The sequence below is a fragment of the Spea bombifrons genome, chromosome 3 (assembly GCF_027358695.1).
Source record: "Spea bombifrons isolate aSpeBom1 chromosome 3, aSpeBom1.2.pri, whole genome shotgun sequence".
Classification (NCBI taxonomy): Eukaryota; Metazoa; Chordata; class Amphibia; order Anura; family Pelobatidae; genus Spea; species Spea bombifrons.
Genome location: NC_071089.1, coordinates 48160962 through 48187684, shown reverse-complemented (window position 1 = coordinate 48187684; position 26723 = coordinate 48160962). Strand labels below are relative to the sequence as shown.

The window sequence follows — 26723 nt, the reverse complement described above, 5'->3', positions numbered from 1 at the left end:
GTTGAGTCGGGGCCACGTTTTTCCCCCACCCACCCTCTCCTTATCTTAATTCTCATTACTTGGGTATGCCCTCTTTTTGGCGTACCGTCCATCAAGATCATGGCACACCTCAGATGTTGTAGGTAGGCGTTTTGTCAGTCTCACTATTCTCGTTCATCACACTAATGCCCCAGACTCCGTACATAAATATGATGCTCTATTGGAATGGTGACTGAGGAAGTCATTGGAGTGAACTCATTGTCATGTTCAAGAAACCCGTTTGAGATGATTGTGCATTTTCCTGCTGGAAGTAGCCATCAGAAGATAGGTACACTGTGGTAATAAAGGGATGGACATTGTCAGCAACAATACTCAGGTAGGCAGTTGCGTTTAAACGATGGTCAATTAGTACTAAGGGCCCAAAGGTGTGCCAAGAAAATGTCCCCCACACCATTACACCACCACCAGCCTGAACCCTTGATACAAGGCAGGATGGATCAAAGCTTTCACGTTGTTTACACCAAAGTCTGACATCATGTTGCAGCTGGAATCGATACTCATCAGATCAGGCAATGTTCTTTCAGTCTTCCATTGTCCAATTTTGGTGAGCCTGTGCGAATTGTAGCCGCAATTTCCTGTTCTTAGCTGACAGGAGTAGCACCCGGTGTGGTCAGCTTTTGTCAGCTGCCACCCTTGTGTATTGATCCCGCCAGTATCTGAAATACCCTGGGGTTCTAGTTTTCAAAAATATGGTTTGATGGGAGTAAATTGAACTGACCGGCTTCAAAGATGTTCCAACTAGCACATGGGGGCAGAATGACCTGTTTTCAAAAAATGGTTTTGAAATAGCAACATCATCTTGTACTTATTGGGTTAAAAAAGTCTTAAGGTCATAAAGAGCAGCTTAACTATGTAAATACTAGACTTGGGCGCCAGCCAACACTTCGCCTTCGTGTTCGTCTTCGTGGGGGGAAAAAATCTTCGTATTCCACGAATATTCTTACATTATTTGTGTTAGTTTTTTGTGATTTCTTTAGGAAGGGGTTACTATGGGGTTAACGCGGTATGCAGCAGCTTTGGTGCCAGGATTTGAAGGACCCGTACGAGCAACTCTATTGGTCGCCGGCAGGGGCCTCCTCTGTCATCAACCAATGAAGTCCACCTGCTCTTCATTGGTTGATGGCAGACAAGCCCCCTGCTGGCAACCAACAGAGCCTTGTACAGACTTTTAAAATCCTGGTGCCGAGACCACTGGTCTCTCTGCTCCAGGAGTTAAAGGTCCGTATGAACGACCAATAGAGTCGCTGTGTGACAAAATGACCTGTCATACAGTGCCCCAAGATAGTCAGAGATGGCAATTGTTAATGCAATTATGTGGATATATAAGGCTATGTTTTACAACAATAAAATGTCCAATTTGTTCTTCATAATCATGGTGGTCGTGACTACTTTTGTGATCTAAGACAAAGATCCATCTGTTAGCCTCCTAAAGGCTGGAGACTATCCTGAGGGACATACAAAGGGTTCATAGGGTATCTATAGCTGTAACTAAGCAACCTGTTACACGCTCGTATGGACCTCCATGCTCCAAGAGTTAAAGGTCCGTACGAGCGACTCTACTGGTCACCGGCAAGGAGCTCCTGCTGTCGACCAATAGAGTCGCTCATACATACTTTTAAAATCCTGGTGCCGAAACTATGCCTGGGGAGACCATTGGTCTCCCTGCTCCAGGAGTTAAAGGTACGTACAAGCGACCAATAAAGTAAATACATAGTAAATACATAGAATAACTTTGCAATGAGAATATATGAATATATCTAACACCTACTGCATACATATATATACAATATGTATAAATGTATGTATTATAGTTAGTGACATTTCTTATCTCTTTATGTGTACATCCAAAATTTATCTAACACGTGGTGTCATCTCATATCACATACCACTTAACCATCACCTTTAATACGCAGGAAAAAACCTAGGCATGAGTAAGCCCTTAGTTTATTTAATGAAACATCTATTAAACAATAACCATAAATCATCAAACTGGAGGAGGAAAAGAATGGGGGGAAAAAAGAACAGAATGTTCAAACAAGAATATCCAAGTATCTAAGTTTAACCATCTCTTTCCTGAGATTATTCTGAATAATTGATTTTCTGTTAAAGAATTTAATTTTGTTGGAAAGCTGTATCTATATGCTATATTCTTAATTTTGTTGTGATATCTTTAAATCGTCATCTAGTCATATGCATGGCCCAAAATCGATCTGGGCATACCAGAATGTCATTAAACTCATTGGGAGGTTTAGATCTTATTTGCTAATGCAAAGCATCTTTTAGTGAGCAATTTAGAAATATCTGAAGCTGTAACTGAAGCTTTAAGAGTCTGTGAACTCTTTCTTTTTTTTAAAACTAATTCCGTTTATTGATGGTACAATTGGTAACACTTTCCACATACATTTAGAGCATGCAATGAATGTACAAAGTTAGTCAGGTGAACAGTAGTACAAGCAGGACATCTCGATGACATATTATGCTTTGAGCAGGTATAGCAAAGCCTGCGGAAACATAAGATACAGTGTACACAAATCACACAGTATAAGGACGAAGCAGCATAAAGAAAAACACCATTTCCGAGAAGAGGATTAGCGTACTCAACCCGTCCGTAGTTGAAGCTCAGTAGTGGAATGTATCACAATGGCAGGATGACAAGTTGTACAATCACAGGAAAAAGAGACCATTGAGCATTAAACTTCGAACAAAACAAAACAAAAAGACGCATACCACCTACCCGCCAATTACATGACTAGAAACATAGTGATGCTAAATGAGAGAGACCAGTGTGTGGTGTAAGTGTAACAAACAGTCAGGGAGGCATTGCGAGGTGCCCGACCCACGCGAGAGAATAGAAACCCCATCGCTTCAAGGAGAGAGGCCCAAAAATACTAGGGAACTTAGGGGAGGCGATCAGTCCCTTCCACCAAAACCAGCTTTGCCCCTAGATGCCCAAATCAATTCCTCCATATAGGAGATGTACTACATTCTAATGAGCCATGCCTGGATTGGGGGGGGGGTGCATTGTTGCTTCCAGAAGCAAGGAATGACCGCCTTTGCGGCGCTTAGTACGTGGAACGTCACTGAATTCTTGTATTGAGCGAGGGAAAGATCAGTAAGGTGTAGTATAGCCACTTCCGGGTCCCCAATCTCCCAATCCCCAAAATATATTATATATATTATATATTATGGCCCAGTAAGGTGTGACGAGAGTGCATTCCCACCAGATATGGAGGAACGTACCAGGCCCCGCCAGACACCTCCAGTAGAGGTCAGGAACCTGTGGCAGAAAGCGGTGCAAGTCATGTGGAACACGATACCACCTGACTAGGAGTTTATAGGAGGCCTCCTGTATTCTACTAGCTATAGCCCCTTTGTGAACCAAATGGATGATTTTATCCCAATCCTCCGCAAAGGAGAGGTTGGGTAGATCCGCCTCCCACATAGCAATAAAGTAGGGTTTAGCCGCCGCACGCGGTGTCAGGAGTATGGCATACAGTAGCAACAATAAATGAGCTGGTTCCCGACCTGACGCGCATAGCAACTCAAACTCCGTTAAGGATCTGCAATAATTAGCGTCACGAGGGAGTGTCTGTGAACTCTTTCAAAAGGAATCTGATCAACATATTTTACATCTAAGTATTGTAGAAGGAATTCAATCAGGAACTTTTCATGATAGGTGTTTATTAGATCTTATGGATTACCTTAAAACCTTAGGTTATTTCTATGGGATTTATCCTCAAGTGTAACTATTTTATTGCCCATATCTTTAATCAAATTTGTCAGAATAAGATTTTGTGTTTGTAAATTACTGACCACCCCCTTACGTTTTAAATAACCATTATTCCTTTTGTACCAATTTTTCTGTGAGAAATTATATTTCTTTTAGTAGATCAGTTGTACTTGTGTTAAGGTCTCTTTTCTCATCTAGTTCATCTATTGCAGCGGTTAGGCTTTGTTGTAATAGAGTCTGTTACATTCAATAAGGATTTAAATGCCGAACTTCCTTTCAGGCATTTCCTTTCGGCAACATCATTACTAATGTCCCGTGATGCGTCAGGGACTCTTGTATGACTGCAGGGATTCCCCTGACTGCTGTAGAGGGGAACACCACAGGGAAGCCTCTACTGCACAGTGGATCCCTAAAGGACAATCCCTAAATTAACGTTCTGAGAACCTTTACAGGTGATGCTCACAGAGATCCCTGGGGTCGTAAATGACCCCAAAGTTGATCACTATACATTGATTAAAGCTCTCCGATAGAGAGCAGTGTAAAAAATGTAAAATCAAAAAATGAAAAACATATAAAACAAATATATACATTTTTTATAAAACAAATATCCCATCATATCTAGCCCTATAAGAAATGTTAAAAATTCCCTTCCCACTCGGCACCCCCCATTTACCTAAAATAAATTAATTAAAAAAGATAGAAATATACAAAAATCCAGTTTGCTGACTACTGTTTTAGGGGAAAAAAGAATATAGGGTGATTTTAATTAGGGGCAGCTAAACTAACCTGGGAGATATTGCTATATATAGATATAGTGTTTTTTCAGTCAATTACTTTCTGACCAAGAAAATGATGGTAAATCAACAATTTCCATGCACTAAAACTACCACCAAGCTTTTGTCAAAATGTATGGTAGTAACTTAGTAATTACATTTCTACTACAAAGGCTCGTAGTAGAATTGGTGGATGGTAATTGTTAACACCATTTGAAATACCCGGTGGGGTCTAGTTTTCAAAAGTATATGGTTTGACGGGCTTAAACTGAATTGGCCAGCTTCAAGGACACCCCAAATAGGACATGGGACAGAATGACTAGATGCCAAAAACGTCAAATGTGGCCTTTTAACCCCAAACAACCTGACATACTTATGCTTGAGTGGTATCACTGTAACTCAGGAGATGTTGCTGAACACATCTTGGGGTGTTGTTTTGAAGTGACATATAGCAGGAGCTATAAAGTCATACCTGACTTAAAATGTTTGTGGAAAAAAGCACACCAAAAATTACTACCACAAATTTTGACAAAGGCTGGCAGTATAATAAGTGCAACAAAACATTTAAAATACCAGCATTTGCAATATCCCAGGGTGTCTAGGTCTCAAAAGTAAAAGGTTTAACGTGGATAAATTGAATTTGCCTCCTTCAAAGATGTCCCAAAAAGGACATGGGCACATGATGACTAAATGTCAAAGTTCTAATTTAAAATACACACCTCCCAACTTTGGCCTTTTAGCCCCCAAACAGCCTAAATGCCTATGCACTGGCAGTATCCCTGTGCTCAGGAGACGTTGCTGAACACATACTGAGGTGACATTCACCAGAAACTATAAATTTGTACTTGAAGTACAATGTGTGTAAAAAACACAACAAAAATTACAACCACATAATTTGACAAAGGCTGGTGGTAAAATTAGCAACATTTAATACCAGCATTTGAAATACCCTGGAGTGTCTAGATTTCAAAACTACTGTATATGGTTTGATGGTGTTTGATTGGCTGGCTTCAAAGATGTCAAAAAATAAGACATGGGAAGTAGCATAACCAGATATCAAAATTCCAATTTGAAAATTTTATTGCACATATCTTAAATGTGGCCTTTTAGCCTCCAAACTCTGGATTGAACATTGGTTAAATATAGAATGCAAAGAGTAGTTGTAATAGAAAATTCTAAAACTGGATCAAGGTATTAAGTATTAATATATTAGGTATTATACCTTAGGAGTCTGTCTTGAGTTGTGTCCTTTTTATTTGCTTATCAATGATCCCATATTGAGAGTCATGTCCCAGTGTTTGATGATGACATAAAATTAGGGAGGTAATACAGTCTAATTTTGACGTTGCTTCCCTGCAGTAGGGTTTAGACAGAGTGGGGGACTGGGCAGGCAAGTGGCAATAAAGGATAAATACGGACAAAAGTAAAGTTATGCATTATGGAAAAAATAAATGGTATCTCTATGGGAAAAACTAGTAGGGAGAAGGATTTGGGAATAATTGTAAAAAACAGATTTAGCAGAAGTGTACAATACCAGTTATTATTATTATTATGATTATCTTTTATTCATATAGCGCCAACAATTTACGCAGCGCTTAAGCAGCTGCAAAGGCTAAAAGGATATTGGCATGTGTAAAACGAGGTACTGATTCATGGGAGGAGCATATAATCTTGCCTCTTTGACTTGCCAAGTTAGTGGTAAGACGTCATCTTGAATATGCGGTGCAATTCCAGGCACCGGTCCTTAAAAAGGACATTATGGAACTAGAAAATCAGGTCCACAAACATGATAATGGGATTAGAATATTTTATTTATGAAGAAAGACTTAAAAAGTTGCATCTACATACAGTACAAAAAATGGCATCTTATATGGATATTATAACATAGTATAAATATGTGCAGGGCCAATATAAAAAGCTCTCCATTGACCTATTCATTAACAGAAATGCACAAAGAACCAAAGGTCATCCTCTCAGACTGGAAGAGCAAAGATGTTTTACACAACAAAGGAAGGGATTCTTTACAGGTCAAACCTCTGTGAAGGCCAGTCAAGTTCTTCCACACCAAACTCATCCAACTACGTCTTTACGGACTTTGCTTTGTACACCATTATATGGACAAAAGGATCATCTTTCAATTATTAAAATCAGGTTTTTGGCTAAGCCCAATGTAGAAAAATTTTAATGCATCAGTATACCAACACATTTTGGATAATGCTATGCTTTGTGGGAACAGTTTGGACCAGGCCCTTTTCTAAGCATGACTGTTTCCAAGTGCACAAAGAAAGCTCCATAAAGACATGGTTGGATGAGTTTGAGGTGGAAGAACTTGACTGGCCAGAGCAGATTCCTGACCTCAACCTCATCAAACACCTTTTGGGATGAACTGGAACAGAGATTGCAACATCAGTGCCTGACCTCACAAATGCTGTACTGGATGAATGGGCAAAAATTCCCACAGAAACACTTGTGGAAAGCCTTCCCAGAAGAGGGGGGGGGACTACATATTAATGTAAAACAAAACCATGGACTGATTGAGGTCTGAGCCTTTGCGTTAGAAAACATGGGCACACTAGATGTGCCGAATGGTTTTTATATGTCATTAAATGTTATGTTTCTATAGCTATAGGGAATAAATGTAGGTTTCCCCAAACTCATTTACATAATACAAAAAACAATGTGAGATATATAAGTAAAGAACATAATTTCCATGTACCTGTTTTAATGACGTTGCTTAACTCATACAGAAGTAATTTATCATCTCCACCAGATTCTAGCCGTTGCTCCATGTAACTGTTTAGTTCATATACCACACCTTGCATATTTGTATCCTGATACTGCTAGAGAAAAATAAAAAAACTTTATAGTTTATAAGCAGCAAAATATACTAACTTACAGTTTTAAACATTTGTAATGAATTTCACTAATGGCACAGTGTATGAATTAAGTTTTTTAATGTTTCTTTACATTTAATGTTTCATTTAAATCTATTTTTTAATTCGAATTAAACCCACCATGGGGTTACAGTCTTTGTTAGCCAGGACCAGGAAAGCAATAGAAACACACCACTGTGCTTGACACGGTGTTTGTACTGATATGCTGTGTTTGGTTTTCACCAAACATGGCGCTGGGGATTATAGCCAAACATCTCCACTCTGGTCTTGTCTGTCCAAAGGACATTGTTTCAGGAGTCTTGTGGTTTGTTCATATGCAACTTTGGAAAACTAAGCCGTGCTGCCGAGTTCTTTTTATAGAGAAGAAGCTTTCTTCTAGCAACCCTTCCACACAAACCATACTTGTTCAGTCTTTTTCTAATTGTGTTGTCATGAACGTTAACATTTAACATGCTAACTAAGGCCTGTAGAGATGTAACTCTTTTGCAATTTCTCTGAGCATTACATGGTCTGACCTAGGGGTGAATTTATGAGAAAGTTCCATATAAAACCATAGAATTCAAAGAGGGTGTACTTTCTTTTTCACACAAATGTGTGTATATATATATATATATATATATATATATATATATATATATATATATATGCATACACACTCACTGGCCACTTTATTAGGTACACATGTTCAATTACTTGTTAACACTAATCAGCCAATCACATGGCAGCAACTCAATGCATTTAGGCATGTGGACGTGGTCAAGACAACTTGCTGAAGTTCAAACCGAGCTTCAGAATGAGGAAGAAAGGGTATTTAAGGGACTTTGAACGTGGCATGGTTGTTTGTGCCAGACAGGCTGGCCTGAGTATTTTAGAAACTGCTGATATACTGGGATTTTCACCCACAACCGTCTCTAGGTTGCCTTGTTGAAGTCAGAAGTCAGAGCAGAATGGGCAGACTGGTTTGAGATGACAGAAAGGCAACAGTAACTCATTGCAACCATGGTATGCAAAATACCATCTCTGAATGTACAACACGTCGAACCTTGAAGCAGATGGGCGTCAGCAGCAGAAAACTACACCAGGTGCCAATCCTGTCATCTAAGAACAGGAAACTGAGGCTACAATTCGCACAGGCTCGCCAAAATTGGACACTGGAATACTGGAAGAACCTTACCTGGTCTGATGAGTCTCGATTCCAGCTGCAACATTCAGATGGCAGGGTCAGACTTTGGTGTATACAACATGAAAGCATGGATCCATCCTGCCTTGTATCAACAGTTCAGGGTGGTGGTGTAATGGTGTGGGGGACATTTTCTTGGCACACTTTGGGCTCGTTAGTACCAACTGAGCATCATTTAAATGCAACAGCCTACCTGAGTATTGTTGTATCCATCTTCTGATGGTTACTTCCACCAAGATAGTGCACCATGTCACAAAGCTCACATCATCTCAAACTGGTTTCTTCAACATGGCAATGAGTTCACTGTACTCCAATGACCTCCACAGTCACCAGATCTCAATTCAATACAGCACCTTTGGAATGTGGTGGAAAGGGAGATTTGCATTATGGATGTGCAGCCGACAAATCTTCATGATGCCATCATGTTCATATGGACCAAAATCTCTGAGGAATGTTTCCAGCACCTTGTAGAAAGTATGCCACGAGGAATGAAGGCAGTTCTGAAGGCAAAAGGGGGACCAACCTGGTAATAGCAAGGTGTTCCTAATAAAATGTCCAGTGAGTGCGTGTGTGTGTGTATATATAAATATATATGTGTGTGTGTGTGTGTGTGTATATATATATATATATATATACACACATACATACACACACATCACACACACTCTGAAAAACAGTATGCGAACAACTGTATAAAATCAAGCACATAGGCACACCATTACGTTACATTACATTTATTTATAAAGCGCCGCCCAATTCCGCAGCATTGTTACATTCATTAGAACATTTTATAAACACATAATAACACATACAATAAAAAACCGGTGCAAAGGAGAAGAGGGCCCTGCTCTTGCAAGCTTACAATCTAGTCCGTGGTTGAGGGGAGTGAGACAATAGGAGAGGACGGCTTGGATGGGGATGTGTTGATCTGCTTCTGATGTGTTGAAGCCGTTTGTTACAATGGCTGTGATTAGGATGATGGTTGGGAGCACTGTAAAGGAATGTTGTACGCTTCCCTGAACAAGTGGGTTTTCAGAGAGGTCTTGGAAGTCACGTACGAGGCAGAAAGTCTGACAGAACGGGGAAGGGAATTCCACAGGAGGGGAGCGGCGCGGGTGAAATCCTGAATACAAAAGTGGGAAGAGGTAACAACAGTAGAAGAAAGCCGCAGGTCGTGAGAGGAGCGAAGAGGGTGGGTAGGGGTGTATTTTTCTAGGAGGATAGAGATATAAGGGGGTGCTGAGTTGTTGAGGGCTCTATAGGTCAGGGTTAGAAGTTTAAATTTGATTCTGAAGGGTATGGGGAGCCAGTGAAGTGATTGGCATAGTGGAACAGTGGATGAGGAGCGGCGGCAGAGAAAGATTAATATAGCTGCAGTGTTGAGGATAGATTGAAGCGGTGAAAGGCGGGAGAGGGGGAGACCGTTTAGCAGGCAGTTGCAATAATCCAGGCGGGATATCACAAAGGAGTGGATTAGTAACTTGGTATCTTGCGTGAGGAAAGGGCGGATTCGGGAGATGTTTTTCAGGTGAGGCGGCAGGATTTGGTGAGGGACTGGATGTGAGGGATGAAGGAGAGAGCAGAGTTAAGGGTGACACCAAGGCAGCAAACCTGGTCTGCTGGATGGATAGTGGAGCTATCAACAGTAATAGAGATGTCAGGAAAAGTGGACATAGCAGATGGCAGGATTACCATGATTTTGGTTTTAGAGATGTTGAGCTTTAGGTAACGGGACGCCATCCATGATGCAATTCCTCATAGACAGTCAGTGAGGCGACTTAGAAGAGAGGGGGAAAGGTCAGGAGCAGAAATATAGAGAATATATAGAATATAGAGAAGCTAGCGGGAAATGTGAAACTGGGCGGTAGTTTGATGGGGATGTGGGATCAAGTGAAGGTTTCTTTAGGATGGGGGAGATGATGGCATGTTTGAATGAGGATAGGAATACACCAGAGGACAAGGAGAGATTAAAGATGTGGGTTAGGTTTGGGGTAAGGACACTAGAGAGGGGTGGCAGGAGATGTGAAGGTGCAGGGGACAGGTGGTGAGGTGGGAAGACAACCTTGGAAACGTCGAGTGGTGTAACTGGGCTGAAGCAGGTGAGGATGGATTGAAGTAAGGAGGGAGGTTGAGGTACCATATAATTGACACTATGGGGGAGGATGCTATCCATGATGATGTGAATTTTGTTTTTGAAGTAGGTGGCAAGCTCTTGGGCAGATAATTTGGAGGGCACGGGAGGTGCTGTGGGTCTGAGAAGGGTGTTAAATGTGGAGAATAGACGTTTAGGGTTATGAGAAGAAGAGGTGATTAATGAAATGAAATATGTTTGTTTGGAGAGATGTAGGGCTGATGTATAGGAGCGGAGCATGAATTTGTAGTGAACTTCAGGGGAACGAGACTTCCTCCACAGGCGCTCAGCGGTACGTGAACACCTTTGAAGGAGGCGTGTGTTTGGAATGCCATGGATGAGGTGGACGGCGTGGGGGATTGCGTACAGTTACAGGGGCAACCATATCTAGGGCTGAGGCTAGTGTATGGTTATACTGAGCTGCAGCCGTGTCAAGACAGGAGGAGGAGGATATACTTGAGAGGAGGGGCCGTAGTGTATCTGAAAGCTGTGGAGTGTTGAGGTTGCTTTGGTTTGTGGTGGTTTCTTAGGTAGGGAGGGTGTGTATGGTATGTTGAGATTAAATGTAAGCAGGCTGTGATCAGACAGACAGATGGGAGAGTTGGAGAACTGAGATGTGGAACAATGGTGGGAGAACACTAGATCTATTTGATGAATGCCACGGTGCGTTGGGGAGTTAGTCCATTGTGAGAGTCCGAGGGAGGAGGAGAGTGAAAGTAGTTTGGAAGCAGCAGGTGAGGATGGGTCATCAATAGACAAACATTAGCACTAATATGGTTCATAAAAATAGTTCAGGCATGAAGTTGTGGACCACGCAGACACACTCACAGAGCTGGGCTGTCTGTGTGCATGTACAGAGTAAAATTGCCTGTCCTCTGTAGCATCACACACTATAGAGCTCCAAACTGCCTCTGGAAGCAACATGAGCACAACCACTTTGTGTCGGGTGCTTCATGAAATGGGTTTTTATGGCCAAACAACTGGACAGAAGCCAAATATCGCTATACAAAATGCCAAGCATTGACTGGATTGGTATAAAGCACACTGCCACTGGTCTCTGGAGTGAATTTTTGTTACTATCTGGAAGTCTAATGGACAAATCTGGGTTTGTTGGATGCCAGAAGAACACTACTGGTACTGATGTACTGGCCTGACCCCCCAGTTTTGCTACAGGGTGATGCTGTTGTGGTTGCCACAGGTTTGTGTCCCCAGGCACCCATGTTATGCAACCCCGAGATGCAGGGGTGGGCGGATCCAAACCAAATTTGTTGATCACTTAAAGTGAAAATTAGACACTACCCTTAAGTGCTCCACTTAACACATTTGCTTCCATTATCAACTTTTTAACCCAATTTTGTACAGTGTGTGATGCTTCAGAGGACAGGCAATTTTTACTCTGTACATGCACACAGGCAGCCCAGCTCTGTGAGCGTGTCTGTGTGGTCTACAACTTCATGCCTGAACTATTTTTATGAACCATATTAGTGCTTTGTGTCCTTCCAAGTGGATTCCTTGCTTTGTGTCCTTCCAAGTGGGCTGTGTGCCTTTCGTACCCTTCAAAGTGGGCTGTGTGCCTTTCGTGCCCTTCCAAGTGGGCTGTGTGCCTTTCATGCCCTTCCAAGTGGGCTGTGTGCCTTTCGTGCCCTTCCAAGTGGGCTCTCTGCCTTTCGTGCCCTTCCAAGTAGGCTCCCTGCCTTTCGTGCCCTTCCAAGTGGGCTCCCTGCCAAAAGACTTATTACCGGTATTTATTTTGCCATACGTCCGGTTTCTGGCTTAGACTGTATTACCCTTATTTGCTTGTCCTGTTATATACATACAATACATTGCATTACCTGGATTTTTGCTTGTGGTGTCTTTCTTTGTATAATCATGCACCGTGGGTTACAGACTGAACCCCAAGTATCCCCTGCGCATGGGCTTCTACCCAACCTGATCACCCGCGTCCTGACATGCAGCCTGCCTTGACCCTTTTGTACTGTACTGCGAATAGGAACCAACTGCATTAAGGAACCATTAAATGAAAAAATGCTTAACATAAAATAGTGAACAAATTAAGAAATCGATAAATAACAATTACTGAAAGAAAATAAATAATAAATATAAACCCTCAATGGCATCTGCTTAGATAAAACAAATTACCCCTATAGTTAACAACCCCATAGGCGTCAACTACTCCACATACATTTACAGTTAACAATGGACCCAGTGGTGGGATTCAGACGGTTTTGTTACACCTACCGTGTCCGCCGGGTTCACACAGTACTGTAAGAGTCGCCGCGGCATGCCCGCGGTGACTCGGTCATACACTTGCGAGTATGTCCACGGCACTCACACACGGACGTACGTGTCGGCACGTCACGCCCCCGATACACTCGCGGGTTGTTGCGCACGCCGACACAGCACGTCAGTTGAATGACGTGCGCGACAACGATATTCGCTTGCGTCGGTCACGATGATTCTCAGAGTATTACTGTTGTTTGCTCTGGGTTATTATGTTTCCAGTTCTTGTGCTATATCTGTGTCTACCATGTACCGAACCTTGGCTTGTCTTTTGGCCTTGATTCTGTGCTGCCTGCCCCGACCTCGGATATCCTCGACTTTGCTTCCATGCCGCCTCCCCCGACCTTGGACTTCCCTGTTTTTGGCTTTGTCTTGCTGTGCTTGGCTACCGTTTGAGTCAGCTATACCGTCTCTGCTATGTGGGTTCAGCTACCTCTGCTACCCCAGGGCATGCAGTATCACCCGACGCCCAGGACATGCAGTTCCAGGCACTGGGCAGGTGTTTTTTTTTTTCTTTTCCCCTTGCCCGCAGCAGGGTTAGGATCCATCTCCCCCGCAGCAGTGCAGGGGCCCGGATCCCCTTCTCTGGCAGCCAGTGGAAGTCTGCGCAATGCAGACAACCCCCGCTGGTGCCGGCATTTCCGCCGGGGCTTCTATGAACTTCTGGTCCTACACCATATTATTTATTGTTTATATAGCGCCATCAAATTCCGTAGCGCTGTACAATGGGTAGACAGGACATAGCAAGTAGTATGTAACATAACAGTTTGACTTACAGAAAGAACAGATAAGGAGGGCCCTTCTCAAACAAGCATACAATCTAGAGATAGAACCCCCAGCGGCTCTCTCTGGCAGCCAGTGAATGTCTGTGCGAGGGCTTCTATGACTGAGCACCGGCATAGAAGACCCGGCAGAAGTGGCGAGCAGAGGTTCTCTACGTGCATTTCGCAGACATCCACCAGCTGTGTGTGAGACTGCCTGAGTCTGTGTGTGAGAGACTGCCTGAGTCTGCGTGTGTGTTTAAGAGACTGCCTGAGTCTGTGTGGGTGTGTGTAAGAGACTGTCTGAGTCTTTGTGTGAGAGACTGCCTGACTCTGTGTGTGTATGTGTGAGAGATACTGCCTGAGTCTGTGTGTGCGAGAGAGACTGCCTGAGTCTGTGTGTGTGTGAGAGACTGCCTGAGTCTGTGTGTGTGTGTGTGAGAGACTGCCTGAGTCTGTGTTTGTGTGAGAGACTGCCTGAGTCTGTGTGTGTAAGGCTGCCTGAGTCTGTGTGTGTGACAGACTGCCTGAGTCTGTGTGTGTGTATGTGTGAGGGACAGCCTGAGTCTGTGTGTGACTGCCCGGGTCTCTGTGTGTGTGTGTACGAGACTGCCTGAGTCTGTGTGTGTGTATGAGACTGCCTGAGTCTGTGTGTGAGACTACCTGAGTCTGTGTGTAGGAGAGACTGCCTGAGTCTGTGTGTGTAAACAAAGAAAAGGAATCCCAGCACTCCAAACAGCTTCCAGTCTCTAGGACACTTTATTAAGCGAGAGCAAACAAAAGCAACGTTTCAGCCAAACAGGGCCTTTGTCAAGCTTTGTTTGGCCGAAACGTTGCTTTTGTTTGCTCTCGCTTAATAAAGTGTCCTAGAGACTGGAAGCTGTTTGGAGTGCTGGGATTCCTTTTCTTTGTTTGTGTGCTTCAAGAGGGTTTATGCTGTCCCTTTTTTCCTGCTAGCACCCAGCTTTCTGGGAGTTGAGTGCAGAACCATTTTTTCATTTTTATGAGTCTGTGTGTGTGTGAGACTGCCTAAGTCTGTGTGTGAGTGACTGCCTAAGTCTGTGTGTATGTGTGAGACTGCCTGAGTGTGTGTGTGTGTGCGTGTCTTAGTGTGAGAGACTGCCTGAGTCTGTGTGTGTGCGTGTGTGACTAGAGCTATGTCTTTTTTTAATTGTATTTGCATTATTTCTCAGTTTGCACTGTTTTTTATTGATTATATTGATTATTGCTTTTGAAGTGCTACAAAAGACAATGTATTATCTCTATTTTGTGACTTATGAAATTGGGAATTTGTTTTCTCACAGTGACCATATTTTTAGATATGGTGAGAGTGTTGAAGAAAATACAGTTGAATTGAGCTTAAGTGAAAACTTAATGTAAGAAAAAAATGTGTTTTAAGTAGACTTGCGAACATGAAAACGAACATGAATAGTGTGTTTTCGTTGTATAATCAGCGATTATTCTCCTTTCCTGTGAATAGTGTACCCATGTAAACTATATATTGTTTTTTTCAAGGAGAGATAGAGCTTTCTTTTGATACCATAGTTACATAATTAGCTGAAAATTTAGGATGAGAAATTTAGTAAAAACTAGCGAAAATTAGAAAAAACCCTAATTTTTTATATATTTTCCCTCTGAATCCTCACAAAATTAAGTAAATTGATGGAAAATGTATCAATTCAGGTGTCTTGATTTCAGAAATACCAATTTATATAGAATTTCCATACTTTGCCAGCATTTATAGTGAACATGCTATAAGGTGTACATTATTCGTAGAATTTTTACATTAGGTATGATGGGATAGCAACTCTGATTTAAAACAAATAAACCAAAATACCCAAAAGTATATATTTCTGTAAAGCAGACAACCCAAACTACCATATGAGGGGTATTTGGGCACCCTTCATGCAGCTATTTGCCCATCAATTACTGTCAAAGATTCAAAGATGGCCGCAGAAATTATTTCCTGCGCTTTTTTTTTTTCCACTAACACTTCTGTGTTGCTTAGATTTTTTTGCACAGGGTATGTGTTATGGCAAAGAAACCCAAAATTGTTTAGCTGCATCTCCTGATTACGGAATACCCCACATCCTTATTTTTTTTTTCTTTCTAGAGGGCCATATCTATCCCTTACATATAGTACCCTATAGGGTGGTATTTTTTACACTTATGGCTTAATGGGTTTGGAGGTTGTAACTGGGGGCAGGAGGGTTAAATTTTTTAGATGTTGTGTTAGGGCAATGGGATGTAAGGGTTTTTAATTTTTTTTATAAATTTTTTCCTTTTTATATTTTGAAATGTTTTTTTTTTTATTTTTTGCATTTTATTTTAAATGGTTAGCGCAGTATGGTTAGAGGTCCTCCTAGGGACCTCTTGAACATGTTATTAATGCCAGTGATGTCACAATGACATCACTTTGCTCACTTTTTTAAAAAATTACTATTCATTGTATCTTAGTGTTTTTTTGGATTGCGGACTTGTCTTTCAGCATGTGAGGAGAGTGAGAAACATGGTTTCTCACTCTCCTCTCTGCGATGTCCCTGTGGCAATCACTCTGTGATCTCTATGCAAGTCCCCACTAGGGGACTGAAGGGGTTAAACCGAATACCGCAGAAACAAACATGGCGCCGGCAAAATGTACACAAAGATGAAGACGCACAAAGCAAAGATTCTTGTTTTTTTGTGTTCGTCTTCGTTTTCGTGGCGCGCCTGCCAATTTTTCAAAGAGGAGGGACATTGATTGAGTGAGCTGATCTTTGTTTGTCCAATCAGCTCGCTCTTGTAACATCATGCTGAGGGCTCGTCCAATGTCTGCGCTGCATCTTTTTGAAATAGGAAACAGCCTTTATAAGAGCAGAGCTTGCATGAGATCTATTCATTACTGCTGTGACAGCTTTTGCAACACTGCTGTGCTGCATCAGAGCATTACAGAGACAGGAGAGATTGTTCTGTATGAGACTGGTAATAGCCTTAGCCTGCTATTTCTCACAGTGTACTCTTACTGAAGTAGGATATTTTTTTTCAGTGCTTCTGTGAAACTGTCAACTGTGTAGTGCTGTTGAGCTGACAGTTTGCAGCACACAGTGCCTCACTGGCACTGCAGTGCCCTTGCCCTGGGCTGACAGTGCCTACTGCTTGCCTACTGTCTTCCCTTAGTTTTTATCATTTTTAAAACTTGATTTTGTAAATTAATTATTAATCATATAAACATAAGAAATCCCTAATAATTATTATTAATTACTTAATAATAATTAGTTAATAATTTAGTTCATCATTTTTAATTTTAAATTAAAGCTAATCTTACTAGTACTGGTGCTGCAGTGCTTTAGATTGTGCTTTGTGTTAGCAACAGCAAAAGACAGTCAATTTTTCTTCTTAATATTAATTAATAATTACCGTATTGGCTCGAATATAGGCCGCACCCTTAAAGTTTGGTGCTACTTTAGAAAAAATACACATTAGTGGAATGGTAAAACAGTATTTTGTCTAATACACAGGCATACATGTATTTTAACATTTTTGGTATCTATTATGCAGTTTGTCAGCATATGTTATATACAGACAGAAAAGTAATAGCCATTTTAAGGCCCCCCCATTCATAATGCACCTTACTTATAGATATGCCCCTCTGCCCCCTGATATGCCACTCTGTGCCCCAGATATGCTTTATAACCCCTGATATTCTTTTTGCCCCCTAGATATGCCCACCTGCCCCCCAGATATGCTTTATGCCCCCAGAAGTGACACTCTGCCCCCCTGAAATGCCACTCTGCTTCCTAGAAGGATCACCCCCTCCCCAGACTTACCAATGCACCACCAGACTCCCTGGTGTCTAGCGGGGTTGGCCGGTTAACATCTGCACAATGCATGTGGACAACCTCCACTGCCGACACTTTGGCCAGGGCTTCTATGGTGAAGCACTGGAAGGTAATGTCACACTGGTGCTCCACCATAGAAGTGCTGGAAGAAAGATTGACTGTGTGACAACAACTGTACTAAGCAAAGCTTCAAAGTAGCTGTAGTACTAGTAGTAAGAAAATAAATAATTTAGCTATTTTTTGTAGATTTAGCAGAAGTAGTATGACTATATCTGTCTGCTTCTGTATCTGATTAAAAGTGAAAGTTAAATACTGCTAGTAGTTTTACTAGTAGTTAGTATACTATAATAGTTAAACTTGAGTTAATAACAGGGCCGGCCCGACAATGGAGCCGAGTGGGGCAACCGCTCCAGGCGGCACTTTTGAAGGGGCGGCACTTTGCCGCCCCAAGCCCTTTTTTTTAAAGCTGAGAAGAGAGAGAGAGGGCGCCGAGTGGTTTTATCTTACCAAGTTGTCAGTACCCACTCGGCGCCCCTCTCTCCTCTGCGAGCCCTCTAGCTCGGTCTCGGTGCCGGCTTGAAATGTTGAGCGCTGGAAGGTGAGATGACGTCATTTCCGGCGCTCAGCATTACATGCCGGCACCGAGACCGAGCAGAGAGACTTCACCGCAGGACTGCTGAAAGGTAAGTACGGGGGGGGGAGGAAGGGTAGATAATGGGGGGGCGCATTTTACGCTGACCGCAGTGCCCCTGGCAGCCTGTGATGAAACCCGGAAGTGCGTCACAGGGAGGATCTACCACAACCGCCGGCAGAAAGAAGCAGAGTCCCGGTATCCTGATAATAGCTAGCCCACCCAAGGGATGCTAACAGGTAAGGCAGGCTAAGGTCACTCCACCGACCCTACATTGATTAACCCTATCCCTGCTCAGGCAAAGCGATCCTCCCATGGATCGACCGAAGCAAAGGAAAACTCTAACCCGCTACCCAAAGCGGGATGTCACCGTTGTGGAAAATGAGCTCTCCCACGAGCGAAAGAAAAAAAAAAAAAAAGGGGGATAACTGCACCTACCCGGAATAGGGCAGGAAAGAACTTTGGGTAAGGGGGAGGGTCTGGGGGTTTTATTCTTTCTGCCCTATTCGGATAGGCGGAGCCATCTCCTGTGCTACCGCGAGTGACAGGGGAAACATAGTTAACACCTATGAGGTTGTTAATTATAGGGTTAATTTGTTTTATCTCAGCAAATACCATTGAGGGTATATATTTATTCTTATTATTTTCTTTTTGTAATTATTATTTATCGATTTATTCATTTTTTTCAATATTTATTTTATTTAATGAAAAAACTTTTAATATGCATCATCTCTTTAAAACCCCTTCCAGGTTTCAATTCTGACATTCTCATCCCATAATTCTAATCTGTAATTTCCCCTTCTTTTCTTAGGTCTGGCACCTCCTTTTAAAAAAAAAAAATTAGAGGAATAAATAGAGTTTTTATTAGACTGACCTTCCATATTATCACTTCTATTTTGAGTTAAGAATTCCACATTTTCTTGTGATTCTTTTTCACTTTGAACAGGTATATTACTATTTTCCCCATTCCGGGGAAACCTGTATAAGGCTAGGTTTCCACTTGGGTTTTTGTCCTGCGTTTTTTTCTTGATGAAAAACGCCAGGAAAAACGCCAAGAAAACTGCCACTGCATTTACCTGCGTTTTGGCGTTTTTTCTGGAGTTTTTTCTGGCGTTTTAGCCTTTCTGTGGAAATTGCTTTTTTTGACCTTAGGCAGTTTTTCCAGCCTTTACAAGTTAGAAGTTTCACCCAGCTAAAAGGGATTAGGATAAATGGCAAGTATCTGCCCTCTCCTGATGTCATTTACTTGGTAGACCCTTTTGTCTCTTTTCTGTGGTTTGTAAGGCATGCTTTATTTCGAATGTCTGCTCCTCTAGGAAGATTGGCCCCAAATTGTTTGCTGTTGCTTTTGGCACGCAGGATCCAGTTGATGCGTCGGGTATGTTTGTTTGTAATGGCATGTTTGTTCCAAATGGTGTAAAATTCAATATGAACCAGTCCAGGACTTTGTTTTGTGTGAAACTGTTTGTTTTCAGCCTATTTCTCGTAGGACACACAGATACTGGCTCCATCCTCTGCATTGTAACTGTGGAAAAAACGCCATAAAAAACGCCAAGGCAATAAACCCACATGGCTTTTTCATGGCGTTTTTTCTCTCCCATAGACTTCTATTGGAGGAAAAACGCCAAGATTTCTTGCAAAAAACGCCAGAGTGTCAACATGCTGCGATTTTGAAAAACTGCCACAGAGCCCAAAAAAGCAGAAAAACACCAAAGAGGACTGAAAAAACGCCAAACAGAAAAACGCCAAGTGGAAATGGCATTTTGCGATTTCCTATTGAATTACAGCTAACATCTGGCTGCAGCCGTTTTTCACAAAAAAACGCCAGGTGGCGCTATTGGCGTTTTTATAGGCGTTTTTAGCAAAAAAAAACCAAGTGGAAATCTAGCCTAAATCTTGTCTGCCCAACTCCAATCTGACATTGCCAGGTAATTTTAAAAAATCATTTATATTGTGAAATTCACTCACCCTCTTTGAATTTTATGGTTTTACATATCAGGACATAACAACAATCATGAGTTCCTTAGCAGGTCTATAAGCTACACCAATATGACCTCAGATGAACAAAAACACATGACATATTACACCGTGTCATGATTTATTCAACAAAAATAAAGCAGAAATGGAGAAGACATGAGTGAAAAACTAAGTACACCCTTACTGATTCCATAGGAATTAAGATTCTAAGCAGCAGACAGGCACTGTTAATCATACACCCTTGATAAATTGATCATCAGCAAGTGTGACCATCTTTATAAAAGCCAAAGTTTTAGCAGTTTGCTGATCTGGAGCATTCGGGTGTGTGCTAACACAATGCCAATGAGAAAAGACATCAGCAATGATCTTAGAGAAGCAATTGTTGCTCCCCATTAATCAGGGAAGGGTTATAAAACCATTTCCAAACAAAATAAACTCCATCATTCTACAGTGAGAAGGGTTATTCAAAAGTGGAAAACCTCCAAGACTGTTAACCTTCCCATGAGTGGATATCCCAGCCAATTCATCCCAAGGTTAGACCCCGCAATGCTCAGAGAAATTTAAAAAAAAAACAACAAAGTTATACCTTAGACTCTACAGGTCCCAGATAACATGTTAGAGTTCATGACAGTACAAACAGAAAAATACATAAGTATGGTTTGCTTGTAAAAGGTACATGGCACCATGGTTTAGGATTGCAAAGATGCATCTGAACAAACCACAAGACTGAAACATTGTCCTTTGGACAGATGAGACCAAAGTGAAGATGTCTGACCATAATAGACAGCCTCACGTTTGGCAAAACCCAAACACAGCACATCAGCAAAAACACCTCATACTACAGGACCTGGGAACCCCGACTTGAAATCGACCATGAACTGCTCTTTATAAATATTAAAATATTATAAAATATTCAAATGTGAGGCTAAAGCTTGGCTGAAATTGGCAGGGGGCTTGTCTGGCACCGACCAATGGATGGAGCACATCTTTTAGAAGGAAATAGGAGAACATTAGAGAATAAAGATAAACAAAATACTTCAGTTTCTCATTTTTCACACAATACAATACTAAAGCGCACCACATTAAAATAATCTTTGATAAACATTGGCATATACTAAAAGACAATGAAGCTCTAGGCTCTATTACCAGATAGGCCACAAATCATATATAAAAGAACAGACACGTACTTCCGATGATAAAAAAGAGTGTATGGGAGATTCTTTTTTGGGACAAAAAACAGAAGGTTTTTTCAATGTGGCCTGTGCAAAATGTGCACACATCTCCCTAAGAAAACCAATAATTTTATAGCAATGAAAACAGGCATAATTTATGACATTACAAAATGTATCATTTGTAATTCTAAGAACCATTAGACCTATGAAGGAAAGGATCTTAGAACATCTAGGGAATATTAGAAATAAAAATCTTAAGCATAGCGTGTCTTGACACTGTAATTAATTTCTTAAATTCTCATTAAGTCGTTTTAAAATTATAGGTATTGATTTGGTTTTACCAAGTTCGAGAGGTGGGAACAATGTAGAAAATTTATCTAAAAGAGGAACTGCATGGATTTTTAAATTAAAAACCTTCAAGAAAGGAGGTTTAAATACTGATTTAGATAAATGACACATTTAAATTATAATTTTATGGGATATCATGTAAGTTATATCTCCTTATATACATTATTACTTTAACCCTTCACTAGATACATTTAAATTTTATTCTATAATTTCATATGACACTATATATTTTTCTGTGTATCCATAATTCCATGGTAAAAATATATTTTTAAAAAAAATATTTATTTTTTAAAGTATGTTTTTATATGTATTTATTTAATTTATCTTTGGAGCTTAACTATTAGAAGCCCTTCTGGTCTTTCTGGACACCACGTACACTGGTGTGGGGGATAGACTGCTCTCTGATACTGTACTATCTTAAGAATACCTTGTATTCTAAAGTCACCCTACCTTTTCTACTTGGTAATACTTATCCCCTTACTTGTGTGTTTTTATCAGTTGGGGAATATTAAACATTAGAAGGTGTGTTTAGTTACTTTGTTCTCCATTTCCGGCTTACATTCATTAGTGGGACATCTGCGAGAAGCGAGATACAGATGCAGGGGAACTTGCGTCTCCTTGGTGAGACGTATAAACAAACAGATGTACGTTGCTACAAGTGCCATACAGAGATCAGATAAAAGAGAAGAAGAACCTAGTAAAAGCTTTTTACCCTCCTGAGGAAGCCACAAGAGACGAATCGGTCTGGCGAAACACGTTGAGGATTTATATATGTAATAAGAACTCACTGTGTCGCTCCTCCGGCTCCTGATGCCGCCGGGAGGAGGACTGGCCGCGGTTCACGAACGCCGGCCGTTCGGGACGGCGGGTGGTCCTCCGCCCGCGGCACATGTGGTATTAGCGGGAGGAGGGTTGAGGAAACCATCTCCCCGGGCAGCGGACAACCCTCCACCCGAGGAACACGACGATCTGGGGAATCGGTCCGTTCCCCGGATCATCGTCCCAGGAACGGGAGAACCAGCTCAGGGAACAGCAGTTCCCGGAGCTTAAGTTCTTACCTGTCCTCTGGTCGTCGGTCTGCCTCTCGGGCACGCTGCGTGCTACTGGGGAATTGATGGACGGCCGGGGGGCGTGGTTTTGGTTATTGTCGGGGAGGGGCTTGTGAAGTGGCGCCAGATTTAAAAAGCCGGTTGTGCTTCTCACAGGCACACTGTTGTGGTCTTTACAGTTTTTGTATTGCTGCTCTTGCTGTCCCTTATTGTGGTTTGACCCTTGCTTGCCTGACACTCCTTTGCTCAACGATTTGGTACCGTTGCCTGTGACTTCTGTTTACCGACCCGGCTCGTCTGACTACCCGCTTAGTGAATATGACCCCTGGCTCGTCTGACTACCTGTATCGTGTACCTGACCCCTGGCTCGTCTGACTACCTGTATCGTGTACCTGACCCCTGGCTCGTCTGACTACCCGCTTAGTGTACCTGACCCCTGGCTCGTCTGACTACCCGCTTAGTGTATCGGACCCCTGGCTCGTCTGACTACCTGTATCGTGTTCCTGTTGCGTGCTGTGCCTTGCTGCTTTTGCTCAGTGCCTATCTCCAGCTGGCAGGAGGTTTTCCACTGTTGGGATCATCTAAGTCCTGGACTACTGTTGCCGGGAGCTCCTCTCTCAGCAGCAGTAGCTTGGGCAGAAGAACTTCTGCGGTGAAGACCTCCCTTAGAGACCAGCGTAATAGCGACACACTGGTTGGGACTTTTATCGATTTATATATTTCATATATTTTTTTATTTATTTGATTTTTTGTTTATTTATTTATTTATTTATAGTTAGATCCTGGTTTTTGATAAATGATATTTTAGGGCATAGACCATAATACATTTATATGAACACATCCATGTCAAGTGAGGAATTACTCCTGACTCCCGCTTTTTGGAGGACATTGCACCTGCACTTTTCCGCACTTGCACTTTATGAGATTAGCACTTTATTGAAAAAAAGCAGCTGACCTTGTGGACCACATCATTGAATTATATTGAATATCAAACACTATTTGGAGATCACTGGGTTTAACTTTGGACCAGAGAGAAGTTGAAGGTCCCCTGAACACAGAAGCCCTTGATATAGAGTGCTCTAGCATGCTTTTTGGTGTGCCTACCAGCTTGTAAGTGTAACCTTTTTATTACTTTACATGAAGAAAAGATACTGCACCATTTGGTTTCTGTTGCCTTTTGTTATACATTTAGATTGAAAGACATCCAGAGGAGTCTAAAAATCAGAGATATATTGTGATTGTTATAATCACCATCAAGATATATACAAGTTATTTTTCCGTATTACACTACTGTTGTTGTTGTTTTTTGTTTTCTCTTTTTTCTGGTCCCGACCCGAGCGCCCCTAAGTGGATATATTTTGGCTTTTCCACATCCGGAGATTGTTGTTTTAGGGCTGCAGCTTGCGAACAACAATTAAGAAAATAGGGGGAGTATTCATTTGATAAATATCACCATTTTAATATTCATAATCACTTCACAATGGATATTGGTATTTTTTTTAACATCAACCAATGAAGAGCAGCTGCCCTTTCCTATTCACACTACAGAATGAATGGGAAAGGGCAGGTGCTCTTCATTGGTTGATGCCAGTTGGTTGATGCCAGACGAGCCCTCTGCCAGCGACCAATAGAGTCGCTCTTACATCTTAAATCTTGTTGCCAAATCCAGGTTTTCTGCTTAGTGAATCCCTGCCCTGATGAAACCGGGATTCTTGTCAAAACGAGCATCAGGTTAGAGTTTTAGCAATTTATTTTTCTCACGTTATTAGTTTTTTCGGGTTAGAGTGCTATGGATCAATTTTTCTTACACCATTAGCTTTTTCTCCCTTGTTGATTCCTGTATTAACCCCTGCTATACTACTGAAGACTTAAAATATGCTAGAGGCAGTGACTTGTATGGGTGAAGGGACCAGGGAGATTAGCTAGGAGATATTTTAGCATTTTGTTTTTACTAATAGGCTCGCCTAGTATATATATACGAACATGAAGAAACATGTTTGATTTTAGATATTGTACAACTAATGGATTAATTGATTTTATTAGAAGAGCTTGTTTTCATTTAATCTAGGGACTGATCCAGTAGCACAGGTTCATTCCAGAAAATGTGGGGGGCAGAGTGGTAAGCCTGGGGGATGTGCATAGTACTTTTTTTCCTATAGGTAGGTCTTATATTCAGGCTTTTTCTTTTGCTCCTAAATTAAAATATTAGGAACTATGCAGGATATACTGACAGAAGTCCAAATGAACAAGACATTTGAGGCACTAATTTGGAACATACAAAACTGTTGCCAACTATGGAAATCTGAGATCACTGGCCAAATGTGGCAGTTATAGCAGATTAAATATTTTCTCATGCTCTTACACCTCCTAATCCTACCTCCACCCTTACATCCCTACCCATGCGAGACAGTAACACCAAGAGGGAAAACATTTATAGGAAGGAATAATTACACAAATGCAGAGAACAGGATGAAGACATAGTTGTTCCAGTACACATAACTATATTAATATACAATTGTTTGTATGCATTCATACAGCTGTAATAAAATAATTACATTTATGCATAATATAGTGGGATTGAAGTGAAAATATTTACTAGGATATGAAATGGATTGAAATGGTTACATTTAGAATCTGCAGAAAAGATTACTGCTTTTACTATAATAGGTTTCTATGTCCATACAACATGAAAATATGAAAAAGGCTCATGTACTCACCCTGCTGACTTCTGCATGGGTCAAATCTGGAATAATAAGCGTAATAAAATAGTAAACAGTTTGACTTAGAACATGTCACACAATTTTTTAAAAAATATTTAACAAAAAAAAACAAATTCATATGACTAGTCCTAGCTCCCAAGTATGAGTGGTGGATGAATGACGAACGAATGAAGCAACTTTATCTAGTTTGTGTAAAGTTGATATATGTTCCTTTATATTGTCTGTTATTGTCATTATTGTATTATGAAAATTATATTATACAATATGGAAATATTTAATTATACTTTATAATATGGAAATATTTAAATATATAATAAAATCATATGATATCTACAGCTGATTCAATTTCTACTGATTGTATTTCTGTTTTTTACTATCTTTTTTACATTTTTTGAAGCATGTACAAAAATAAAACATATTCATAAATAAGCCGTTTCATTTCATAAAATTAATTGACGTCGTTCTCATGTAGACAATTAAGTACTGCAAGTCTAAGAATCAAATCCAAAGTTGCAGACGAAACATGAAACACTTAACGATAACATTTATACTGGTTAAATATTTTAAGTTAATAAAATAGAGAGGGCGTACCAAAGATTATGGTAGGTTAATAAGTATTTTTGTCTAAATATTTTGTCCACTGGCCTAGATTTCTTTATACAATTCATAATTCCCTGATGAGTGGAAGAACCCTCTTTCCATTTTATTTTGATAATCAATTTGGTTCATAACTTCCATCCAGCTTATTGGATCAGTCTTCTTCCAATTTCTTGCAATATTTGTTTTTGGAGCTTGCGGTGGACATGATTCACGTCACAGACAATATCTGTATCTCCTACGGTGGGAGCCTCTGTCTCCCTGCTCTGCCCCGGAGGAGACTCACTCTCCTCCATGTCATAAAAAAAAGATGCTGTTTCATTTCTGGGACAATGCATTGGATTGAAGCTGCCTGGTCTTAAAGTCCCATTGCGGGGCTGTCCTGGGCAAGCTGGGACATAAAGGTCACCCTCCAGGCCTCTCGCAGTTCTCCAGCCCTCGTGGGCCCCCGTTGAGGCATTCAGCAACAACGAGATCGGATGTCTGGTCCCTCTCAAGAGCGTCAACATCCACCATAGGTGGAATTAAATGGTGTAGCTGAAATACCTCGAGCAAGTCAATGAAGCCCAGCTTTCTAATTACAATGTGATTAGTAAAATATTTAAAAAATAATAAAAGAAATA

The 26723-nt window shown here is 41.2% G+C and overlaps 1 protein-coding gene across 1 annotated transcript in view; it reads right to left on the bottom strand.

The window, feature by feature from the left end:
- PDE10A (phosphodiesterase 10A) overlaps positions 1 to 26723 on the bottom strand; it is a 258873-nt gene that overhangs the window by 164050 nt on the left and 68100 nt on the right. Inside the window, exons 3-4 of the mRNA XM_053461389.1 lie at positions 25501 to 25526; positions 7259 to 7379 (exon numbers count right to left, since the gene is read on the bottom strand). Coding sequence (XP_053317364.1) covers positions 7259 to 7379; positions 25501 to 25526 — 147 coding nt within the window. The remainder of the gene's footprint in view (positions 1 to 7258; positions 7380 to 25500; positions 25527 to 26723) is intronic.